This window comes from Saccopteryx leptura, chromosome 1, assembly GCF_036850995.1.
Source record: "Saccopteryx leptura isolate mSacLep1 chromosome 1, mSacLep1_pri_phased_curated, whole genome shotgun sequence".
In the NCBI taxonomy this organism is placed as follows: Eukaryota; Metazoa; Chordata; class Mammalia; order Chiroptera; family Emballonuridae; genus Saccopteryx; species Saccopteryx leptura.
Window position 1 is genome coordinate 305,578,429 of NC_089503.1, and position 24,158 is coordinate 305,602,586.

At 43.2% G+C, this 24,158-nt stretch overlaps 1 protein-coding gene across 4 annotated transcripts in view; it reads right to left on the reverse strand.

Annotated features, from left to right (window-relative positions):
• The window catches only part of PRDM4 (PR/SET domain 4), a 45,790-nt gene that overhangs the window by 8,444 nt on the left and 13,188 nt on the right, over window positions 1-24,158 (reverse strand). For 3 of the 4 annotated variants that reach the window (XM_066358231.1, XM_066358230.1, XM_066358229.1), the window contains exons 6-12: window positions 18,686-18,835; window positions 17,310-17,428; window positions 16,256-16,341; window positions 15,535-15,662; window positions 14,574-14,888; window positions 13,360-13,528; window positions 235-7,407 (exon numbers count right to left, since the gene is read on the reverse strand). In XM_066358231.1, coding sequence (XP_066214328.1) covers window positions 7,101-7,407; window positions 13,360-13,528; window positions 14,574-14,888; window positions 15,535-15,662; window positions 16,256-16,341; window positions 17,310-17,428; window positions 18,686-18,835 — 1,274 coding nt within the window. In that variant the 3' untranslated portion in view covers window positions 235-7,100. Of the gene's footprint in view, window positions 1-234; window positions 7,408-13,359; window positions 13,529-14,573; window positions 14,889-15,534; window positions 15,663-16,255; window positions 16,342-17,309; window positions 17,429-18,685; window positions 18,836-24,158 lie in introns of those variants that run through there. The other variant, XM_066358232.1, reaches the window with a different exon arrangement.

Below are 24,158 nucleotides of genomic sequence, written 5' to 3' on the forward strand. Positions count from 1 at the left end.
ACAAGGGAACCAAGAATATACAATGGGGAAGAATAGTCTCTTCAACAAATGGTGTTGGGGCAACTGGACCACTGCTTTATACCATACACAAAAAACTCAAAATGCATTCAAGAAGTCACCAGAAGACAGAAGCTATGAAACTCCTGGCCAGAGGAGGGGGAGGCAGGTAGTGCTAAGCATCTTAATCTAAGCATCTTGATACCAGTCTTAGCAATGACTGCTTTGGATTTAACATCAAAAGCAAAGGCAACAAAAGTAAACAACAGACATAAACTAAGTCAGAACCAAGAGTCATCCAGGACTACCCTAAAATAATTCCTTCCCTCTTGTAGCTATAAGGCTGACAGCATTATAAACCAGGGAAGATTTCCCTGCGGGTGACTGGTTGTTTGCTTTTTTTACAGAGAGAGAGAGAGAGAGGGATAGATAGGGACAGACAGGAACAGAGAGAGATGAGAAGCATCCATCATCAGATTTTTGTTGCGACACCTTGGTTGTTCATTGATTGCTTTCTCATGTGCCCTGACCACAGGCCTTCAGCAGACCAAGTAACGCCTCGTGTATTACATGTATTCTCATGTATTACAATCCATTTCCTACCGCTCATGTTCATGGTTGTGGGTGGCTGGAGCCAATCACAGCTGTCCTCTGGGACAACACCAAATTTTTATTGGATAATGCGTAACGTACACAGGTCGTTGTATGGCTCTCACGGAATTATATTTTAAAATATGTGGTGTTCGTGGCTCTCTCAGCCAAAAATGTTCCTGACCCCTGAGCTAAGTCAAGCAAAAGGAATACAAGCAACTCGTAGTATCACTAAAAAGGCTCGTATGGAATCTAGGCTGGATTCTAGGAATGCTTCCCAATCCTATACCACGGAAGTGAGCTTGCCAGGTACAGCTGCTGCTCCTGTGCTCAGGAAGCTACTTGCCGTTTCAGAAAACATCCACCACCATCAGCTCCCGAATCACATAGCCTTTGATAAAATCCAAGCCTGCATAACAAATTGAAGCTCCAGGCCCTGCTCACCTTTCCACCTAACTTCTGACCAGAGGGATACTGGTTTCATTGGGAATCCTAGCTCTAAAGGAGTGTGGGAAGTGGTTTTTAGCCCAGGAAAGCATGATAAAACGGGATCGACAATCTAGTCTTTTTGTATAGCCCTGGCTGGTTGGCTCAGTGGTAGAGCGTCGGCCTGGCGTGCAGGAGTCCCGGGTTCGATACCAGGCCAGGGCACACAGGAGAAGCGCCCATCTGCTTCTCCACCCCTCCCCCTCTCCTTCCTCTCTGTCTCTCTCTTCCCCTCCCTCAACCAGGGCTCCATTGGAGCAAAGTTGGCCTGGGCACTGGGGGTGGCTCTATGGCCTCTGCCTCAGGCGCTAGAATGGCTCTGGTCGCAACAGAGTGACGCCCCAGATGGGTAGAGCATCGCCCCCTGGTGGGCGTGCCAGGTGGATCCTGGTCGGGCACATGCGGGAGTCTGTCTGACTGCCTCCCTGTTTCCAACTTCAGAAAAATACAAAAAAAAAAAAGCATTTTTGTATAATTCATGTTTATATATGTAGAGAATATGATTGGACAACATACCTTTTCACTTAAGATGTCTTGGAGGTATTTCTATGTTAACATACAGATTACCTTGTCCTTTCTGATAGGATGGTATTAATATGCAGTGCCATCATCCCTATTTTCTTCTGGAGAACACAGGTTTATTACAGCTAAGATGTTAGAAACACTGCTGTATTCCTTCATCCTCCCATACCTGTGAAAAAGGCATGGGATCCTACACGTTATTTTTTCAATTTGTGTGTGCTTCTGGACATGGAGTTGGATTTCCTGGTCACAAGCCACTGTTCTACTTTATACATGTTACCCTACTCCACTCCCCTCAAAGCCTAACATGTTCTTTCCCCGCAGACTATATGCTGAATGAATGGATCATCCTGTTTCTCTCTTGCCATGAATTACTATTTGCATTTTGGGAATTTCAGATGCAAAGTAGCCTGGCCCACTTTCATTATGCTACAGCCTATCTGGGTCAGGCATCTTGAAAAAGTCCACAACAGAATATTCTGTCATCTCACATTTTAGAATAATTCTTTTTTTATACACAAGCGCTAGTTGTCTCTAACCAATTAAATACAATGGCCCACAAAGGTATTTTCTGCTTATAAACATGCACTGCACAACCTTGGTGCAGACATGCAACTACTACAGGTGGCAGTGTGAAGCAGCTGACGTGGGCTGCCAGAGCAGCCACGTGGATGAGCATGGAAGAGAACCCAGACCAGAAATACATGCATTCAGCAAGTGCTCCCCAGGCAGCAAATCACTCAATAGGAAAGGGAGAAAATCTTACATTTTCTGAACTTCAACATCTATAAAGGGATAAAACCTACTTTTTTTTTGTGGCAGAGACAGAGTCAGAGAAAAGGACAGATAGGGACAGATAGACAGGAAGGGAGAGAGATGAGAAACATCAATTCTTCATTGCAATTTCTTAGTTGTTCATTGATTGATTTCTCGTATGTGCCTTGACTGGGGGGCTACAGCAGACCGAGTGACTCTTTGCTCGAGCCAGCGACCTCAGGCTCAAGCTGGTGAGCCTTGCTCAAACCAGATGAGCCCGCACTCAAGCTGGTGACCTCGGGGTCTCGAACCTGTGTCCTCTGCATCCCAGTCCGATGCTCTATCCACTGCACCACCACCTGGTCAGGCAAAAACCTACTATTATAATGCAATGAGGAGCAGAGAAATGTAAAACTAAAATATACTGGTACTATTGCTATTACAGAATCTATCTGCAAATAAATGTCCCACGTGCCCTAGACCAGTGGTCCCCGATACCCCAGGCCACAGATTGGTATCGGTCCATGGGCCATTTGGTACCAGTCTGCAGAGAAAGAATAAATAACTTACATTATTTATGTTTTATTTATATTTAAGTCTGAATGATGTTTTATTTTTTTAAAATGACCACCGGTTCGTGGCCCAAAAAAGGTTGAGGACCACTGCCCTAGACCATGTTAGCTAGGGAAGGCAGGAAGTTGTCTGTTAACCAATGGTAGATCATTCTGCCCATAATAGATCTTTATCTTCATCCTGTCCCAAAGCCCATCTCCAACCTGTGCCTGAGCAAGTCTGCAGCAGCACAAAAGGTGTGTGTGTGTGTGTAGGGGAATACGGGGACAGCAGAGCAGAAAATCCAAAGACTAAAAGCACACTTTCTATGAGCTCCTAATCCATGTATATAAACAAATGTGCTTTGTCTAAATGGTGTAGATTTTCTGTGAGCTCTTGAAAGACTTGTAGCCATGGTGAGATCCCAATTGTAGCCAGGCCACTATTAAAGAATCCATAAAGCTTGGTGGGCTAGGCACAGACTCCATTTCTAACTGTGTAACTGTCTGCCATTTACAGAAATTCTTCCACAAAATACCATGTGCGTGCACTACCATGATAAGGAATGTACCTACCTATATAGTTTTTAAAATTTGGCTCTCAAAAGAAATTTCAATCATTGTACTGTTGATATTTGGCTCTGTTTACTAATGAGTTTGCCAACCACTTGGGTTAAAGCATCATCCTGAAGTGCAGAGGTTACCAGTTTGATCCCCAGTCAGGGCGCAAACAGGAACAGATCAATTTTCTGTTCTGTCTCTGTCTCCCTCCCTCGCTAATAAATAAAAACTTAAAAATAAATATTCTTTTAGCAAGAGAAACAGGAAGGGAAAGGGATGATAAGCATTAACTTGTAGCTGCATCACTCTAGTTGTTCATTGATTGCTTCTCATATGCATCTTGACCGGGGTCAGGGGCCTCCAGCCGAGCCAGTGACCCCTTGTTCAAGCCTTTGGGCTCAAGCCAGTGACCATGCGGTCATGTCTAGACCCCACACTCAAGCCGGTGAGCCTACACTCAAGCCAGCAGCCTCAGGGTTTTGAACCTGGGTCCTCAATGTCCCAGGTTGATGCTCTATCCATTGTGCCACCACCAGTCAGGCAAATAAATAAAATTCTTATTAAAAAAAAGAATTAACTATCTCACAATTCTGGAGACCAGAAGCCCGAGACGCCAGTGTCAGTAGAGTTGTTTCTTCCAAGGCCTCTCTCCTTGGCTATACATAGTTGCCTCCATGTCTTCCAACGATCTCCCCTCTGTGCTCATCTGTGTCCAAATTTCCTCTTAGAGGGACACCAGTCATATTGGACTAACGCATGCCCTAAAAATCTATTTACCTTAATCACTTCTTTGAAGACCTTATCTCCAAATATGGTCACATTCTGAGATACTGGGTGTTATTTATAGAACTTCAATATATGAATGCGGGGGAGAAAGGGGAGGGCCATCCAATCCATAACAGGTGGCAACCCCTTGCATGTATACCTGCAGATATGTCGTCTTCAGGTGACTCTAAGATGTAGCTTGGTGATCAGATATTGTAAGCTGACATTCTTGATGAGCTTCTGGCATGTTTATTCACTTAAACATGTTTATTAGGAAGTGTGGGTACAAGTTAAGAGGCTGAAAGACTGAAGACTAGTTCCTGTCACCTCTTTGTCCTCTGATGTGCTAAGGGCCTCTACTCAGCACACATGCAAGGTTATGAGCAACCAAGGCATACCTTTAACATACCTTTAATAAAGGAACACAAAGCATACAAATACTGCCTTAAAAGAACAAAATAGGTTGAGTTTCTAGGCTTTGGCCCTGAAAACTCAAATTATGCCATTGTACTTGTATTAATAAAACCTAGGGCTTCCAGTGCCATCTATACCCATTTTTTAAGGATAGAAATCTACGCTAACCTAAAACTGAAAACTATTGGCTAATGTTCACAGTACATCAAGCCCTATGGTAGTCCTTGGGTATGTTAACATCAAACAGTATTATGAAATGAGAACTCATTCTCTATTTACAGTAAACAGAGGCAGAATGATCAGATAACTTGGCTAAAGTTACTCACCTTCCTGCATCAAAGCCCAGGTTGGAAAACATTCAGCAGGGTCCCCTCTAAAGCTCACACTCACCCTGCTCTCAACATGACCACTTCCCCGACAGCAGCAGCAGCAGCAGAGGAGGCCACTGCAACAGGCAGAAGGCTCAGAGGAAAATCTTGTCAAAAAGTCAGTTACTAATTTATCTTGTGAAAAGGACTTAGAATGTACATCTTAAGTCTAAGAGGTAAAAAATGAAAGAGATAGTGGTAAATAAGCAAAGTTACATTCTCACTGAAAACAAATTTCCTGTTTTTTGATTGTACATTAGACTTAACTACATATCTTGGGCAGCATTTCAACCATGAGTGGGGAAAATGCATTTAACCCAGCATGAGCTGAGATAAAGGGAGACAGAAAGCTTACAGTTCCAGCACCAGCGGTTTCCTGGGAACGGGGGAGGGGGCCTGGCTAAGCTTGGAGCTGCCCACACCAGAACTGCCCTGACCTGATGGGGCTTCATGGCCCAGTGACAGCAGCCACCCCTAACCACCAACACCTCACCTACTCCCTCAACTGCAGACTGGCCGCCGCTCTGCACAGAGGCAGCAGGGTGAAGGCACAACCTTAGGGAGGACCAGGGCAGGAGGGAGCGGGCAGCACAGTTTGTCTAAGCACTGTGACACAGACACACATTCAAATGCAATCTCAAAGCTACAGTACTTAGGAAGCACTCTCTCTACTTCTAATCTTAAACTCAAGTTGTACCTGATTTTTCCCTAAAGACTCATTCCTCTCCTTTCCCAAAATAAGATTACAAGAGGAATCCTGTATTTTTAAAAAGTTATTTTAATCCTTCCTAGAGGAATACAGATTTGAATGAAATACATTCATTCTATAAATACATTAGCAGCAAAACCTTCCCACCCTAGTCCTCGCTGCTCCAGCCCAGAGGTGTGCCTTGGCACAGGAGTGTTCTACCAGCTGTCAACTTTGGGATGTCCGCTTCTTGCTGAGAGTAGGTGTGCATGTGAAACCAGGTGAAAGACCAGATGGGATGGAAGAAGGAAGCTGTGACCCTGAAAGCACACCCACGTGACTGTAAGCCTTCTACCTTCCAAATCCTTTGGTAGCCACCACACTTAACTGGTGAGGTCCTTCACCAAACAGGGTAGGCTGAACCTTGCAGATGCACCAGTGCGTTTGGAGTGATTTGTCGTTCTGAGTTGGCAACATTTTACTGATGTCTTGACCCTTTCCAGAGGATCACCGCCTCCTTCCTTCCATGGGTTGAGGTACCACTTGGCCAGCTGAGTCCATGTGTGCTTGTCATCAGGAGGTAATCAGGCAGGCATTATTTGGCTCTACACCTCCAGGTCCCTTTTGTCTTGGGCCTGGGAGCTTTATTGGAGATAGAGATGTGTCTAAACCTACAAAGCTCTCTAAGGAACCACCAAGTGCCCCAGCCTGGCTTCCATCAAAACTAGGTTCTTGGACAGTGGCCGGGCACCTTTCTTTCCTTTCCTTTCCTTCTCTCCATCACGGCCAACTGCATGGCTGCTCCTTGGTTATCTGTCCTCCCCCCCAGGCACCTGCTGAAACATTGGGAAGCAAAATCCACCCTAAATTCCCAAGTAGAGATTAAGGCAGGTGGCGCTTTAAATTCGTTAGCTGCCAAGGAGCTCACACAGCTATACTCAAATCTGTTCTGGGATGAGTATGTCATAACAGTCCGCATAAAACACTAGAACCACAATCAGCGACTGGGTGGCTGTGAGAAAGGGACCAAGTTTAGAGTACTACCAGGTCATAGGACTGGGGGAAAAGGGAGTAACGGGATAATTTAAAATGAATCTGATTTGTTTGGACCATGGGAGCTTTGACTCAGGCATAAATGTGACACAGATTATCATGTAAAGAACAGACCCCAAAGCTGACACTTTCTTCCCCACACATCACTTAAAAATAGGACACGTTCTCTCTTCCCAACCTGTTTTCAATAGGACACTCCCCATAAGTGCTTTATCCATTCCCATTCAGTCTGTTTTGACTGTTGGCTGGAAGGAAATCAGAAACCATTTAATATAAAAACCACTGTGGTGGATAACTGGGCATGTGTGTTTTTCCCTTTGCATTTTCCATACAAAACATTTTCTTCTTTTATTTACGTGCCGAGAGAGACTCATCTGTGGAATACACAGCACTGTTCATCCGACAGTCTGCTGTCCCCACAGAGTCTGCTAGTTCTTCCTCTGATTCCTCCTCTTCCTCCTCTTGTGCTGATGAGCTGGAGGTGGGCCCTTTGCAGGTTTTCAGGTGACGAGTGAGATGGTATTTGGTTAAATAAGCCTTTGTACATTTTTCACAGACATAATCCCTTTTTCCTTCATGAGAATTGAGATGTTTCTTTAAATGATTTGTTCTCAAGAAGAGCTTATCACACTTGGGACACTTGATCTGGCGTTCTCTAAGAGGAACACAAGAAAACATTTGAATGGGGGTTACAAGCTGACGACTGAGACACACGCTTGTTCTTCACAACCCCAGGCCTTTGTCAGAGAAGCTGTACCCGTCTAGAGTGAAATCTTACACGAGGTATCATACAGACAAGTCACAAACCATCTGTATAGTTTAAACAACACCGATGCTCTTGCCTATTTGTAATTTTACGTAAATAGGATCACAGCATACCGATCCTTTTGTCATTTGCTTCTTGCACTCAACATGTTTTGAAAGTCCTTTAAGTTGCTGTGGCTATAAATAGTTTGTTCCTTTCCATTGCTGTTCACTATTTACAAATACACAACTTACCTTTTGTTAATGGATTCTTTTAATCACAGGTTAAGACTGCTACCAAACGTCTGTACTTGCACGTTGGTTTGCATATGCACGAGTTTCTCTAGAGCAGAGGTCTCAAACTCGCGGCCCGCCAAACAATTTTTTGCGGCCCGCAGACTAATCCACGAACTACAGTTTCTGGTCGTTTTGTGACACTGAAAAGTGTTGCGTAACAGTTGCCTTTTGTAGACCTAGTGCGGCCCGCCGAACAGCTGTGATCTTGCTCTGCGGCCCACATGCTGAGTTTGAGACCCCTGCTCTAGAGCGTACGTACACTTGGGCAGGACAGCTGGATCAAAACATCGGCACACCTTCAACTCGACTGGATAAAGCTAGACTGCCTTACAACTTCAGGTATCAACACACACATCCACCTACAGCATTTGAGGTTCCTGTTGCCTACATTCTCACCAGCAAATGGAGGGCTCAAATTTGAAAATGTCGGCCAACTAACAAGTCTGCAACTATATTTTGCTGTGATGTTAATGGTAACCCCGACAACAAAAATTATCCAGCTCAAAATGTCAGAGCCACAGTTTAAGTACCCATGAACTAGACATTTCAGAGCTGGAAAGAATCTTAGAGGTAATACAGAGCAAGAATTTTTAAACTTCTTTGAGCAGCTGAGCCATATACATTAATGAAAATCTAATATGTAAAACAGGTAAAAGGGTTAAATCGTTGAAGGAGTGGTCAGATGCGATGGGAAGTTCGGGAGCCTGGCCACCACTGGAGGATTCTGTGCAGCTGCAGGTGGTGGGGCACTAAGCCCTGCCTTCATGGAGTTTACGTTCTAGTGGAGGAGTCACACCATAAACAAATAAAAAATACATAGCATATCAGATAGTAGTAAGTACTATGGGAAAAAATGAAGCCAGGTAAGAGTGATGGAATCTTATTTAGGTAAGACAACCAAGGAAGGTCACTCGGAGATGATGCCATCTGAACAGAAACCTGAAGGAAGAGGGAGGGAGAGGCTTCTCAGCAGAGGCAATGCAGTCATGGTCCCGGAGACTGGACTGTGCTCAGTAAGCTGAAGAAGCAGGAAGGAGAGGGCCAATAAAGAGAAAAGTAAGTAAAGATGAGTGGGGAGAGGGAGCCAAGCACTTCCACCACATCATGAAGGGGCTTCTAGGATATGGTAAAGACCTCTTAACCCAATATGTGAAAGAGATAGAAGGGAATGATGGGAAGGCCAATGGAGATTATGAGTAGAGATGGGCACAATCTTATTTCTGTGTTAATTGGACTGCTCTGGCCACAACAGACAGAAATAGGTTTTGTGTGTGCATCCGTGTAGCTGTGCTGGGGAACAGATGAGGAGAGAGAAGAGCCAGAGCAGGAAGGTCAGCTAGGAGACCACTGAAGTGGTCTGTACAAAAGATGCCAGTGGTGTGGACTAGTGAGTTGATGAAAGACTGAATTAAGGGTGACTCCAAGGTATTTGGCTTGAGCTACTGGGATAAATGGTGGTGCCATTTACTATGCTGGTGCACAACAGGGGAAAGCCAAGTTTGTACAGATATGAAGAGTTATGTGGACATGAGGTTTGAGTTGCCTGGTGGATATCCAAAACTCAGATATGCTGAGTCAATTGTTAGATATATAAGGCTGGAGACAGAATTCATAAAGATGAAATCTAAAGCCATGGAACTAGGGAGACGGCCTAGGGAGTGTCCTCATCTTTGCTCCGGAGTCCCTGTCTCTTAGCAGATGGGCACAACAGCTTCTGCCACATCCTTACACTCTCAGGGAACGCTGTGAGAGAGGGACTCCTCCCTCCTGCACTTGGCTTTAGGACTTGGCTATTTTTTTTCTAAGCAGATAAACAGAATGAATTCCAATACTACTATATCCAGTTTTAAATGCCTTCAGGTTTTTAAAAAACCTGAAACAGTTTCCAATGATCTCTATAGGAAGCCTAAAGTCTCATTCAAATATATTTTGAGTAAATAATGTTTCTTTTGTGAACAAAACTCCCATGGGAGTTTGACAAAGAGACCTATTATATTTTATCATCCTGGCAAAGAATCCAGGTCCACATCAAAAAGAATTGTTTTCATTGGTCAGTACCTGATAAAACCAATTCTCTACCCAAATGGTAAGAAAGTTAAACAACTAATCTCAAAGTAATTTATATGGCATTATGCTGCAAAATGGTTACCAAAAAAAGTTCAAATTTAGGCATCACTTGAAAGAACAAAGTCAAGGTCAAGGAAAAGAATAATTCTACTTTATTATATCCTAAACAGATCCTATCTGAATTGTGTTTACTTAGGGTACCAAATTTGAAATGAGATGATAAGAGGAAATAATTGCAGAAATTAACGACATCTGGCCTGATGAAAACAGGGTTTAGAGCAGTGGTAGTCAACCTGGTCCCTACCGCCCACTAGTGGGTGTTCCAGCTTTCATGGTAGGCAATAGCGGAGCAACCAAAGTATAAATAAAAAGAGATTTAACTATAGTAAGTTGTTTTATAAAGATTTATTCTGCCAAACTTAGCGAAAATCCGACATAAAGTACTTGGTAAGTAATTATTATTATATGCTTTAACTTGCTATAACTCTGCTTTATAAATTTTATAAAGTTAAGTTACTTCCCTACTTTATAAATCACCATTACTGTGGAACCGGTGGGCGGTTAGAAAATTTTACTACTAACAGAGATACAGAAGTGGGCAGTAGGTATAAAAAGGTTAACTACCCCTGGTTTAGAGGGACCATGACAACAGTGATCATAAATATGAAAGGCTCTCAATGCAAAGAAATAATGTATATGTACCATCCAGAGGCCAGATGTAGAATCAATGGACAGGAGCTAATGTGAGCTTGAATGAAGCAAACCTCTCCTCCAAACTAAATCAAGTATGTGGGATTCAAGAATAAATCAGCCTGACCAGGCGGTAGTGCAGTGGATAGAGCATCTGACTGGGATGCGGAGGACCCAGGTTCGAGACCCTGAGGTCGCCAGCTTGAGCGCAGGCTCATCTGGTTTGAGCAAAAAGCTCACCAGCTTGGACCCAAGGTTGCTGGCTCGAGCAAGGGGTTACTCGGTCTGCTGAAGGCCCACGGTCAAGGCACATATGAGAAAGCAATCACTGAACAACTAAGGTGTCGCAATGCGCAACGAAAAACTAATGATTGATGCTTCTCATCTCTCCGTTCCTGTCTGTCTGTCCCTATCTATCCTTCTCTCTGACTCTCTCTCTGTCTCTGTAGAAAAAAAAAAAGAATAAATCATATCATCACCTGCCAGAGATACTGTGGAAACAAGACTGTCCTATGGATGAACTCAGTGGCTCTTAACCCTGGCTGGACATTAGAGACACTGGGGAAGCTTTTTTCAAAAGAACCAGATTCTACCCCTGACCAATGAAATTAGAATCCCGGAGGTGGTCCCTGACCCCAAGCACTGTTTTCACATTTCCCAGGTGGTAATCATGAGCAGTGTGATGGGGTGATGCTGTGCCCCACCTCCAACCTGCAATGTGATAGCCTTCGGAGATTGGGTTATGGGAAGTAACTAGATCTATATGAGGCGATGAGGCCATGAAGGTGGGACCCCATGATGGGATTAGTATCTTTATAAGAGGAAGAGACTAGAGTGAGCTCACGCTCTCCATTGTGTGAGGACATACAAAAAGAAAAGCATCCGCAAGCTAGGAAGAGGGCCCTCGTCAGAAGCCAACCAAGCTGGCACCCTGACCTCAGACTTCCGCCTCCAGAAATACAGTGTGTCCGTAACGTCATGGTGCACTTTGACTGGTCACAGGAAAGCAACAAAAGATGATAGAAATGTGAAATCTGCACCAAATAAGTTTCTGAAGGATGATGTGGCAGCATGTGCGCATGCGCAGATGATGACGTAACACCGTGTATACAGCAGAGCAGCCCACGGCCATGCCAGTTGAGATGTGGATGGTACAGAGAAAAGTTCAGTATGTTCTGTGGCTCACTAAATTCGAATCCATGACCAAAGTGCAACATGAATATCGCGCGTTTATAATGTAGAACCCCTACATAGGAATAACATTACTCAGTGGGATAAGCAGTTGAAGGAAACTGGCAGTTTGGTGGAGAAACCCGTTCTGGTAGGCCATCAGTCAGTGACGAGTCTATAGAGGCTATACGGGATAGCTACCTAAGGAGCCCTAAAAAATCTGTGCGTGAGCCCACATTGAACTGCACTGAATAGGTATGAAACTGGGAGAGTTTTCCTTTTGTTTGGTGCAGATTTCACATTTCTATCGTCTTTTGTTGCTTTCCTGTGACCGGTCAAAAGTGCACCATGACTTTACAGACACACTGTATAACAAATTTCTGTTGTTTCCAGTGGTTTTAAACTGCAGGTCTACCAGTTTGCAAGAGATAACCACCCTGATTGTTGACTCTATAACCTTCATACAACATCAGGGTGGTTAACTCTTTCACAGACCCGCACCAGCTCACTGACTGGGGCACGAAAACCAATGACATAAAAGCTCATGTTTTCTTCCTCTTCAGACACTTGGTAAAGGCTCAGGACCACAAAATCTCTTCTCTGCTCTCTACAACTACTGTGACTAATGCAGGCTAGGCACTTAATTACACTGGTATTCATGCAATAAATCCCTAACGGGTGTCCTGATAGCTGAACGTCTCCTTCAATCACCCTGTCACACTGCCTGAGCAATCTCTACAAGCGGACATCTCACCATGACATCCTTGTCCTTAAAATCCTTCAGTGTTTCTACAGCATGACTGTACTTAACATTACTTAACTGTTTATCTGAAAATGACAGTAAGTTTTGTTATGTTTTTACCATAATTGAAACAGACATGCACACGTGCCCACACTAAGCACACAGCAGTGCCCAGCACATGGAGAGGAAAACCCTTCAGTGGACTGCACTATTTCCAGGGTCAAATGTAACTTTCTTAGTTGGACAGAAGACTGCACGGTCTGGCTCTTGCCTCTGCCTCCCTCACACGCACACTGTGCTGACGATACGGCACCCCTGTGCTCCACGGGCCCTTCCACATCTTTCTAAGTAGCCCTCCCTCCGTCATGAAGGCTACTCCCATCCCTCACCCTTGTCTGCCTCCCTGAATAATTTTAATTCATCTTCTTTCATTAGCGCAAACTACCAGAAACCTTTCCCAGAGCAGCCCAGGCCGAGTCGGGCGACCCTCGTCCACAACCTATGCCATGATGCAATGCCTACTCTGACAACTGCAACACAGTGTAGTCATTTTACTGTTGTTTCCCTTACTGGGCCTTGAGCTCTTTAAAGACAAGGACTGTGTCTTTCATCTCTGTACTTCACCACTTACACAATGCTGGGCACCAAGGAGGAACTTAAAATATTCATTAAATTAAGTAAATCTTGTTTTTAAAATATGAATAAAAGTAAACAGAAAGTAAGAGAGAAAAATAAAGCAAACAAATGGAACCTCCCACAATAAAACTGAAACCTTAGTTCTCGGGCCTTTGCTTGGCTACGCAGACCATGAGAGGCATCTACGGGGGGCCAGCTCAGGAGATGCCCGGTCAGTCCCTGAGCCTGCCCCTGAGGACTAGCCTGGTGGGGGTAGCTTACTGTGTGTGGATGAGCACATGCTGCTTGAGGTCCTGTCTCCGCATAAACAACTTGTCACAGTAATCACACTTGAGATTCTTCTCGCCCGTGTGGATAACCATGTGCGACTCCAGGTGAGCTTTCTGGGTGAACGACTTGTCACACAAAGTACACCTGTAGTTCTTCTGACCTGCACATTAACCCAAAGAATCACACTGTGAACAAGACCACCACGGAGCTCTCAAGATGAACAGGCACACACATGAGTGTGCGACAGAGGCAAGAATAAAAAGGAACTGACTAGAGTTGGAACTTCACTTCCTAGGACCACCGACCTGGAACCACCCAGGGCCACTGAATGTGTATTCTGCAGCTAATGCTAGTGAAACACATGAACCCGATCTGCTCCTAGGCCTGCTTACATATGTATAGTTTTAAATGTTTATATAGTGGGCATGATATAAAATCTATAAGAAAAATCACTTAAAATCCTAGGTCCCAGCCTATAGGTATACATATTCTTACAACCTAAATTTACAGTTTTCCCTCTTTTTAAACAAATGACTTCAAAAACTAGGGATGAAATAAAATTCTTCTTAGAATGCAGAAATAAGATTATGCTAAGTCAGGGATTGGCAAACCTTTCCATCAAAGACTATTCAGTACTTTAAGCTTTGTGGGCCAGAGACTCAGTGTGACTACTCAGTCTTAATGTAAAAAAGGATGAGGAAGAATTTATTTTCAAGAATATGGAGAGCAAATGATCCAGCCAAGAAAACTACAACTTCATCAGTTATTTTGTGTTATGTATGAAAGAGACCAGTGCTAAAAGAAAGGGGTTGGTTTACATGCAATTTAGAAAATGAAAACTCACATTTTGAGTGTTTACTGAGCGATATTCAAAGGAGGAAGCTGGCTCTGGCTGGTGACCTGGAGTGAGCTCAAAAGGGAGGCTAGGACTATCGCCACAGCAGTCCCTTTAAGTTCAAATATAGGGATCAACTTCCTGATTATAAACTGCATTTTCCCAGCTACTGGGCACCTAGAAGTGGAGCATCTTAGTAACTGGCAGTGACTCCCTCAGTTCTCTTCAGTGCTGTCCTGCTGACTGCCAGCAGGGCTTGTCTCTAACACCTTGCTCAGCTCCGCCTGCAGGACGGCCTCACTGCAAAGCCTGTACTACTGCAATTTAAAATTGTTGCAAAATCTGATTCTGACCGTCCAATACAACTCACCTGTATGTATCTTGAGATGGATCCGCAGGTTGCTGGGATCACTAAAAGCCTTGCTACAGAAATCACACTTGTGGGGCTTCATCCCAATGTGCCCCATGAAGTGGATGTGAAGTTTGGAAGGCGAGATAAAAGCCTGGGGGCACATCGAGCACTTCCACTTCCTCTCTTTGCTGTGGCCTGGCCCATGGCTGCCGCTGTGGCCCTGGCTAGGAAGGTGGTTATGGATGTGGCTGGTCAGGTGGGCTTTGAATTCTGTATAGGAACTGCACTCCTTGCCACAGTTACAGAGGTGCACATCTGGGTGTTCAGGAACACCTTAAAAAAGAAATTAATCAGTATCTCCTGATACTTAAGTTTTAAAGCATATTCTTGGTAATAATTGCTTTTAATTTTTCCCTTCTACCAAAATTCCCACCTTGTACAAAACTTATAAAAATAAAATGTCATTTAACACTGTATTCCTAGCCTCTCAAATAGTACCAGGCACACAGAGAAGCACTTCATAAATACTGGACCACAGGAGTATTTTTTAGGCAAAAAGTTAAGATTTCATAGCACACACAAACCTTTAAACATCACTTGTCACAATGTATCATCATGACACAGTGCAAAGAAAATCCCACGAAGGTTAATCAATTCAAGGAGCTCCGCTGTCCTTTATGAACTTCAGCGGCAATGGTCCTGGCTTGACAAGCAGCCTAAGGAAGTTCATATTCCCCCTATTGAAGTCCTAACACAAACGTTCATTTCATATGAACACTGCTTGGTCAGTAACATTCAGCTTATGAAGAACCTCACAGATTTCAACACTTTTAACAGAGGGGTAATACTCTGCTTTTCCATATACAAACATTAAGTGATTTGTTTCATCTGACATTTAAATCATCACCTAAATTTTACTTTTGGTCCTTACTGTTTTCACTAGGCTAGATTCATACAAACAAGCCTTACATTAACTTACCAATCTGTTGAGCATAATCCCGGCTGTAATAAAAGAGCAGTTCGTTTTCAGGAGGGATATCTTGTGAGGTGCAGAAATAAATTTTTCCATCATGGGGATAAGCCACCAAATTCTGCTCCTCCCGGTTCCTAAGTTATCACATTTAATATTATATCAAGTATATTAATTTTGAAATATATACTAAACACATCATATCTCTGTAGCAAAATCCTCTATGAAAACTTAGATATAATTTGAGTAATTTTTCTAATTCCACATCCTACTTATTATAAGGGACATGTATAGAGACAGAATTCCTACTTTAGTACATCAGCTCATTGCCCTGTAAAGCTAGAAACACTAGTCTGTTACTGAACGTAAAAGTAAAGAAAGTCTTTAAAAACACAATGTGACAAAGACACAAAGATGGATAGCTGATCAAGAATGAACTAAAACTAATTGTCAATATAGAGAGAAGGCATGCACTGGAAAGTGCATGGTAGCAGTATCATTCCTCACTGCACTGGTAAGTTGAATAAACTGTTCATTAAAAAAGGCAGTTTCTTGTCTTTTCATTTATAACTACCATTAGTCAACAACTACTGGAGTGAGGAAGGGAAAGGCCTTAAAGCGTGTGCAGGTATCAGTATAATTTGTATTCTTCACCTCTTCATTATACACAAAGCTCCCTATGAAAACCAGCTGAATCATAACCATTTCATTCATCCAAGACTATTCTTACCTGGCTTTGCGCACAAACATCATCCAATTGCATTCATTTTCATCAGTTGTAACAATGCAGAACTCCAGGACACCATTGTGATAGATCTGCCAACAAAAGGCAAACATACATATCAAATGAGCTGACAAGTGATACAAAATGCTACTCAGTTTAAGATAGCAAGCAATCTCATTTACTCTGCGTAGGGACCAGTCTTCCTAGTCAGTGTGACAATACATAGCTGCCTTCTCACGTGTTTGCCACTTTGCCAGTACCCCTATTTCCAGCAATCGAATAAAGACCGTCAGAGACCTACTGTTAGTGTTCAGTGTATAGAATGACAGTGTTGTTGATGATTCGCGGTTTGGCTTGACTGGAAAAGACTTCAAAACGATTCTACTTGTTTTCATCACCTACCACATGACACAGGATGAATGAATGAATGAATGAAGGACCGAGAATCATCTTCTCCTTATTTTTCCAATGGACCTAGCAATCTTCTACATTCCCCTTTGGATACCGGAATTAAGGTCCCCAATGCTGGTGACACCTTACCTTTCCAATTATCACAAGATCCACTTGCCCCTCACTTGAATTTTAGAGCATCATTCCCAATCTATGTACTAATATTCAATATAAACATGTTACAGGACGTTATGTGGAAACCCTGTGTTTCTAGCCCTCCCATTAGAAAACTAGGGAAATAGTCTTAGCTTCTAATTCTAGAATGGTTTCCCATGTTAAATATTTGAGAAATGTTTTAGTTGATTATAAAATGGGACTTTCATCATATAAACAAAACCAATAGCCTCAGATGTCACACATAATTATAAAGCAGAATCATTGGATTATCTAAAATAGAGACTCAAATAGTTTATCCTCTATATTCAATAGCAGGTGTTTGCTATGTAGTATGTATAACTTGGCTACCAAGAACAGAAGGATGTAATATTGAATAAATTACTGACAGGTGTATGGTGCTGTATGTATCATGGCTAATTCTGACTTACATCACTTTTAACGACCTCATTAAAATTAAAATATCCCAAAGTCACACAGGCTTCATAACACTGACCTTCCAGATATGGTTAACTGCCTTGTCTGTCCATTCTGCTACTTCCATGGAGTGGCTCTGCTGGCCAATGAGAGGTCCAAAGCAAGTCCGCACGGGAATGGTGTCTGCAGTCCACACACCTGTCAGTGGAAGGACACCAACGACACAATCAGTGACTTGAGTACCTCAGAGGACACAGGAGAGAGAGTAGCTTAACCCAGGCAAAGAATTTTATTTTCAGTGAACCTAAGAACTGATATTCCAGAACTCCTGAGAGGTATAGACGGTAAATATGGAAAATGTAATGAACAGACTAAATGGATCTCAGAAGAAATACAGAGTAAGTAGTGGCCAGGAGAAGCAAAAATCTGCTTTTCCACTCCTCCTCCTTCTATCTCTCTCCTCCCCTTCTCTTCCCTTCCCACAGCGGTGGCTCAAATGGTCTGAGCAGTTTGTCCCTGGGTGCTGAGGATGGCTCCATGGCCTCCATCCACCTCAGGCACTGAAGGCTTGGTTCTGAGCAGCAGAGCAATGGCCCAGATGAGTGGAGCATCGCCCCCTAGTGGGCCCGCCAGGTGGATTCCAGTTGGGGCACATGTAGGAGTCTGTCTCTCTGCCTCCTCACTTCTCACTTCAGGAAAAAATACAAAAAAAAAAATTCCTGAACCCAGTTTTATACACAAGGATCCAAACCATAAACCTCCAAATACATTATTTTGGAGTTATCTACACTGAAAGGCTAGAAAACATTCTATTCTAAAAAATACAGCAATTGCTACAAAATGAATTACACTTATAAAATTCTTTCTGCTTAAAGCACTGCTCTGTATTATCAAAGCTATTTAAAACTTTCAATTGACATCATGCCCAAGCTCCAGCGGAAAGAATAATGAACTCTGATTCACATTTTCAAAGAAGTGGGAAAGACTTCAGAAACCACGTTAAACTCAAATACTGTAGCATACTCTGGGCAGTCTACGTTCCTATTCCTTTTTCCTAGGGAGGACCAGACAATTTACAGACATTCGATCTCATTATCTTTTATGGTAAATGGTTGTAAGTGGTGAATTTTCTATGTTTCTATAAAAGAAAGACATTTCAAGGAGTGCTTTGTCATGGTAATGGTTAATGGAGGATACAGTAGAGAATAAAAGTGAAGTCTTCAAAGACTTCTCTCCTCTATTCAATTCTGACTCTAAGAAAGGTGAATGTTTCAATCAAGTTTTCACCTTGATTTATTCCTATCACAACTGTACAAAACAAATATTCCTTGAAAGGATAAATCTTAAGCCATAAATTGACTTTTGGATAAACCAATCGCTAAATTATACATGGTCACTTTTACAACTCAACCTTACAAAGAAAGAAGAAACTTAAAGAGGTTTTGTGGTTCTTACCAACTTCTGCTCCCACAATTGACTGGCGGAGAACAAGCTGCTTTGGGAGAGAAAGCCTTGCTCTGCTCTCTACGGGGGTGTCAGGAATGAAAGTCACTGGTCCATGATCAGGGCAGTCTGAGGGATAGGCTCGGTCACACAGCGTGCACCCTGCACATGGAAAATTCGAGAAACAGAAATGGGTTTACTTCAAGTAAAGCTAAATTACCAACTGCTCTTCTAGTTAAACACTAATTACTACACTGTAACCAGTAAGAAGCAAGGTTCTAGCAGAAATACTCTAATCAAAGAACTATTCTCTTATACTAAAATACATATCCATTCTTAATCTCTTCAGCAAGTTTTTGAGGTTTTTTTCCTTTTGATCCAATAAGGACATTTCCTATTCAGTGCATAAGAGAAAGACTGATCTAAAATAACATAACAGCCTGACCAGGCGGTGGTGCAGTAGATAGAGCATTGGACTGGGATGCGGAAGGATCCAGGTTCAAGACCCCAAGGTTGCCAGCTTGAGCGCGGGCTCATCTGGTTTGAGCAAAAAGCTCACCAGCTTAGACCCAAGGTCGCTGGCTCCCATGGTCAAGGCACATATGAGAAAGCAATCAATGAACAACTAAGAAGTTGCAATGCTACGAGAAACTAATGATTGATGCTTCTCATCTCTCTCCGTTCCTGTCTGTCTGTTCCTGTCTATCTCTGCCTCTGTAAAAAAATTAATTAATTAATTAAATAAAATAACATTACTTCAAGAATCAAGTTCAGTCATCCCTAGACACATCTAGATTACTTGTAATACCTAAGACAATGTAAATGCTATGCAAATACTTGTTATACTGTCTTGTTTAGGGATCAACTTTCTGGAAATTTTTAATAAGTATTTTCAATCTGTGGTTGCTTGAATCTGCAGGTACAGGACCTGTGGATACAAAGGGCCAACTATACATTATTCCTTACATTAAGTAGATACACGATATGATGTTCTAAAATTGGATTCCCAGTCTACCAAACTGTAAGAGGAAACTGAGTCAAGATGCTGTGTCACATACAGCCAGACACGACACTTCAGGACCACGGCGTTTCTGTTCTCTTCCGCTGCACTACAGATGAACCAGTCAACCAGATATTGATGGCTGACTCTTCAGCCAAAAACAATATTTACAACCTGCTCTTTGGCACAGCAGGTAGAATATATTCTTGCAGAAATATTTGCTTAGAGTTCTGAATTTCTAACTGTTTGTACGATCTTTCTTTCTGCATCAAAGGTGCTTCCTTCACATACTGCTGTCTGTACTTACTATAACTCACTTCTACAAGCTTGTGAGTGTCCTTCTTCTCCATAATCTCTTGCCTATTCCTTTACATTTCTTTTCTCTGTTAAGGAGTAGTACTCCTGAATCTAGTAGCCAAGGACTGAGCTCATACTTTCCAAATCTGTTCACAAACTGGAATCTATAAACCTTAGAACCACTGCCATTCAAGTGTGTTTTTCCCAAGCAATCTGTTAGAAATTTCTACTTAAATGGCATATCAGTAAGTTTTCATATTTAGCCAAAACAGTAATATTACTTCAATGACTGCTTGATTAAAAATTCTTTGAAAATTAGAGATCCTCTATTGTTTTGTTTTTGTTATTTTTTGTGTTTGTTTTTAATACAGAGAGAGTCAGAAAGAGGGATAGACAGTGACAGACAGACAGGAATGGAGAGAGATGAGAAGCATCAATCATCAGTTTTTCATTGCAACACATGTGCCTTGACCACGGGCCTTCAGCAGACCGAGTAACTCCTTGCTCGAGCCAGCGAACTTGGGTCCAAGCTGGTGAGCTTTGCTCAAACCAGATGAGCCTGCGCTCAAGCTGGTGACTTCGGGGTCTCGAACCTGGGTAGTCAGCATCCTAATCCAACACTCTATCCACTGCGCCACCGCCTGGTCAGGCTAGAGATCCCCTATTGTTGAAAAGAACTGATTCTTCATAAGAAGGGAACTCCCTCCAGACAAAGGAGAATCAGATTTCATAAAGCATAAACTGCTCAGAGATTTCTCCATACAGATGGCCAGTAAGTACATAAAAAGGGTTTCAACACCATTAGTCATTAGAGAATTGCAAATCAAAACCATAATGAGATGCCATTTCACATCCATATGATGGTTATTAATAAAATAGAAAGAAAATAAGTGCCGGCAAAGACGTGGAGAAACCAGAACCCTCATACATTGATGCTGGAAATTTACATTGGCACAGTCACTTTAAAAAACAAGCTGGCAATTCCCCAAAAAGCTCAACATGGGGCAATTTTCCTTTCAGATATAAGATGGGGCAAAAGTAGGTTTATAGTTGTGAGTATATGAAACAGAGTTTATTCTTACATTATTATTTATTAATTACTGTGTTATTCTCCATACAAACAACTATAAACCGACTTTTGCCCTACCTTGTATATGAATGTTCATAGCAGCATTATTCACAATAGCCAGAAATAACCCAAATGTCTATAAATGATAAATGGATAAATAAGGTGTGGTGTGTATAATGGACTACTACTCACTCATAAAAAAGGAACAAAGTACTGATGCATGGCACAATATAGATGAGCCATGGCAACACTATGCTAAATAAAGGAAAGAGACCAGCACAGCCATACTGTATGATTCCATGTATATGAAATGTCAAGAATTGGCAAGTCCATGGAGATAGAAAGTGGTTACCCATGCCTGACCTGTGGTGGTGCAGTGGATAAATCATCAACCTAGAACACTGAGGTCGCTGGTTTGAAACACCCAGCTTGCCTGGTCAAGGCACAATCTTTTAGAGAGGAGAGGGAGGGAGAGAGGGAGAAGAGAGAGAGAGAGAACATGCGAGAGAGAGAAAAGGGGGAGGAGCCAGAAGCATCAATTCCCATATTTGCCTTGACCAGGCAAGCCTGGGGTTTCGAACAAGTGACCTCAATGTTCCAGGTTGACAATTTATCCACTATGCCACTACAAGTTAGGCAAATAAATAAAATCTTAAAAAAATAAAAAAGATGGTTGGCTCAGTGGTAGAGTATCAGCCCAGCATGTGGAAGTCCAGGGTTCAATTCCTGGTCAGGGCACACAGGAGAAGCGCCCATCTGCTGATCCACCCTTCCCCCTCTCCTTCCTCTCTGTCTCTCTCTTCCCCTCCCACAGCCAAGGCTCCACAGGAGCAAAGTTGGCCCGGGTGCTGAGGATGGCTCCATGGCCTCCACCTCAGATGCTAGAATGGCTCTGGTTGCAATGGAGCAATGCCCCAGATGGGCACAGCATTGCCCCCTAGTAGGCATGCCAGGTGAATCCCAGTCAGGTGCATGCAGGAGTCTGTCTCTCTGCCTCCCAGCTTCTCACTTAAGAAAAAATAAAAAAATAAAAAAGGAGGCCCTGGCCGGTTGGCTCAGTGGTAGAGCGTTGGCCTGGCGTGCAGAAGTCCCGGTTCGATTCCCAGCCAGGGCACACAGGAGAAGCGCCCATCTGCTTCTCCACCCCTCCCCCTCTCCTTCCTCTCTGTCTCTCTCTTCCCCTCCCGCAGCCAAGGCTCCATTGGAGCAAAGATGGCCCGGGCGCTGGGGATGGCTCCTTGGCCTCTGCCCCAGGCGCTAGAGTGGCTCTGGTCGCAACAGAGTGACGCCCCAGAGGGGCAGAGCATCGCCCCCTGGTGGGCAGAGCGTCGCCCCCTGGTGGGCGTGCCGGGTGGATCCCAGTCGGGCGCATGCGGGAGTCTGTCTGACTGTCTCTCCCCGTTTCCAGCTTCAGAAAAAATAAAAATAAAATAAAAATAAAAAAGGAAAGAAAGAAACTGGTTACCTGAGTATAGGGTGGGAAGGAATGATGAATGATTGCTAATGGGGTTTCTTTCTGGGGTGATAAAAATGTTTTAGCATTAGGGGTAATGTCTACACAACCTTGCCTATATACTAAAAACCATAAACCATACACTTTAAAATGTGATATAAATTATATCTCATTTTTTAAAAACACATTTAGAAGACGTTCTGCCTGCCCACTTAAAAAAGGATCAATAGGCTAATTCAGACCATCTCTTATCTTCTGCTAAATTAATGAGCCTATGTTATATCACTAGATTAAAACATTTAAAATTATAAACTTGAGACTGAAAAGGTTAATACAAAAGATCTCACCACTGCTTGGCTTCTGCAATACCAGTGGCTTCATCTGCTCCCCCGATCTCCTGTTCAGTTTCCTTCGGAAGCTCTTCCTCTGTGGCTGTATCTTTATCCCCAGCCCTTGTCATTCCATATCCTTACTAGACCACTTCACCCCGCTTCCATGGCGTAATTAACACTGTAATGCTGAAGATCCCTAAACATTTCCAGACATATAGGTCTCTAAGCTCCACATTCACCTCATTAGACACCCCTATTGAGTAGTTTATGGATACTAAAACTAACATGTCTAAAACTGGATTCACCATCATTCTTCAAAAACAAAATCTATTCCTCCTCCACCAATAATTATTTTAAGGAATGGTACCACTATTCACCCAGTTTTCCATGCCAAAAACCATACTGAGTTCCTGTAAATACCCTACACTTTTCTTCATCTTTACTATCTCTCCTCTAGGTTGGAAAACCACCTTTCACTTAAATTATGGCATCATCTTCCTTACCTACGTCTCTTTTTTTAATTTTTTTATTTTTTTTTATTTTTCTGAAGCTAGAAACAGGGGAGACAGTCAGACAGACTCCCGCATGCGCCCCACCGGGATCCACCCGGCACGCCCGCCAGGGGGCGACGCTCTGCCCATCAGGGGGCGTTGCTCTGTTGCGACCAGAGCCATTCTAGCGCCTGAGGCAGAGGCCAAGGAGCCATCCCCAGCGCCCGGGACATCTTTGCTCCAATGGAGCCTCGCTGCGGGAGGGGAAGAGAGAGACAGAGAGGAAGGAGAGGGGGAGGGGTGGAGAAGCAGATGGGCGCTTCTCCTGTGTGCCCTGGCCAGGAATCGAACCCAGGACTTCTGCATGCCAGGCCGACGCTCCACCACTGAGCCACCTACGTGTCTCTTTAACAAACCAGTTATCCTCACATTACTGCAGGAGCCCCCTGCCCTGCCCCACCCCTCATTCCTTAAGCCCTTTGTATTCTGACTCCTACTTTTATCACAGACCCCTCTCCTTACCCCATTTTATGCATCAGCAAGTCTGAACCACTCACAATTCTTTTGGTTCCAGACACTTAAGGGGGCCAACTCCTATCTGGGACACTGTTCTCCCTGATTCTCAACTGCCAACATCTTTCCTGTCCTTCAAGTGTGTGCTAACATGTACGATACCTCCCCTGGTAAGTTTTCCCTGCCTCTTCCATGCCCTGGTTAGATGCTCCCCTCCTCAGGCTCCTTCAGGACCTTGTACTTAATCCCATCTTTGCAACATATCATACCATATTGCAGTAGCCTGTTTAATTGCCTATGCTTCCCATCAGACTACAAGCTCCTAAAAGG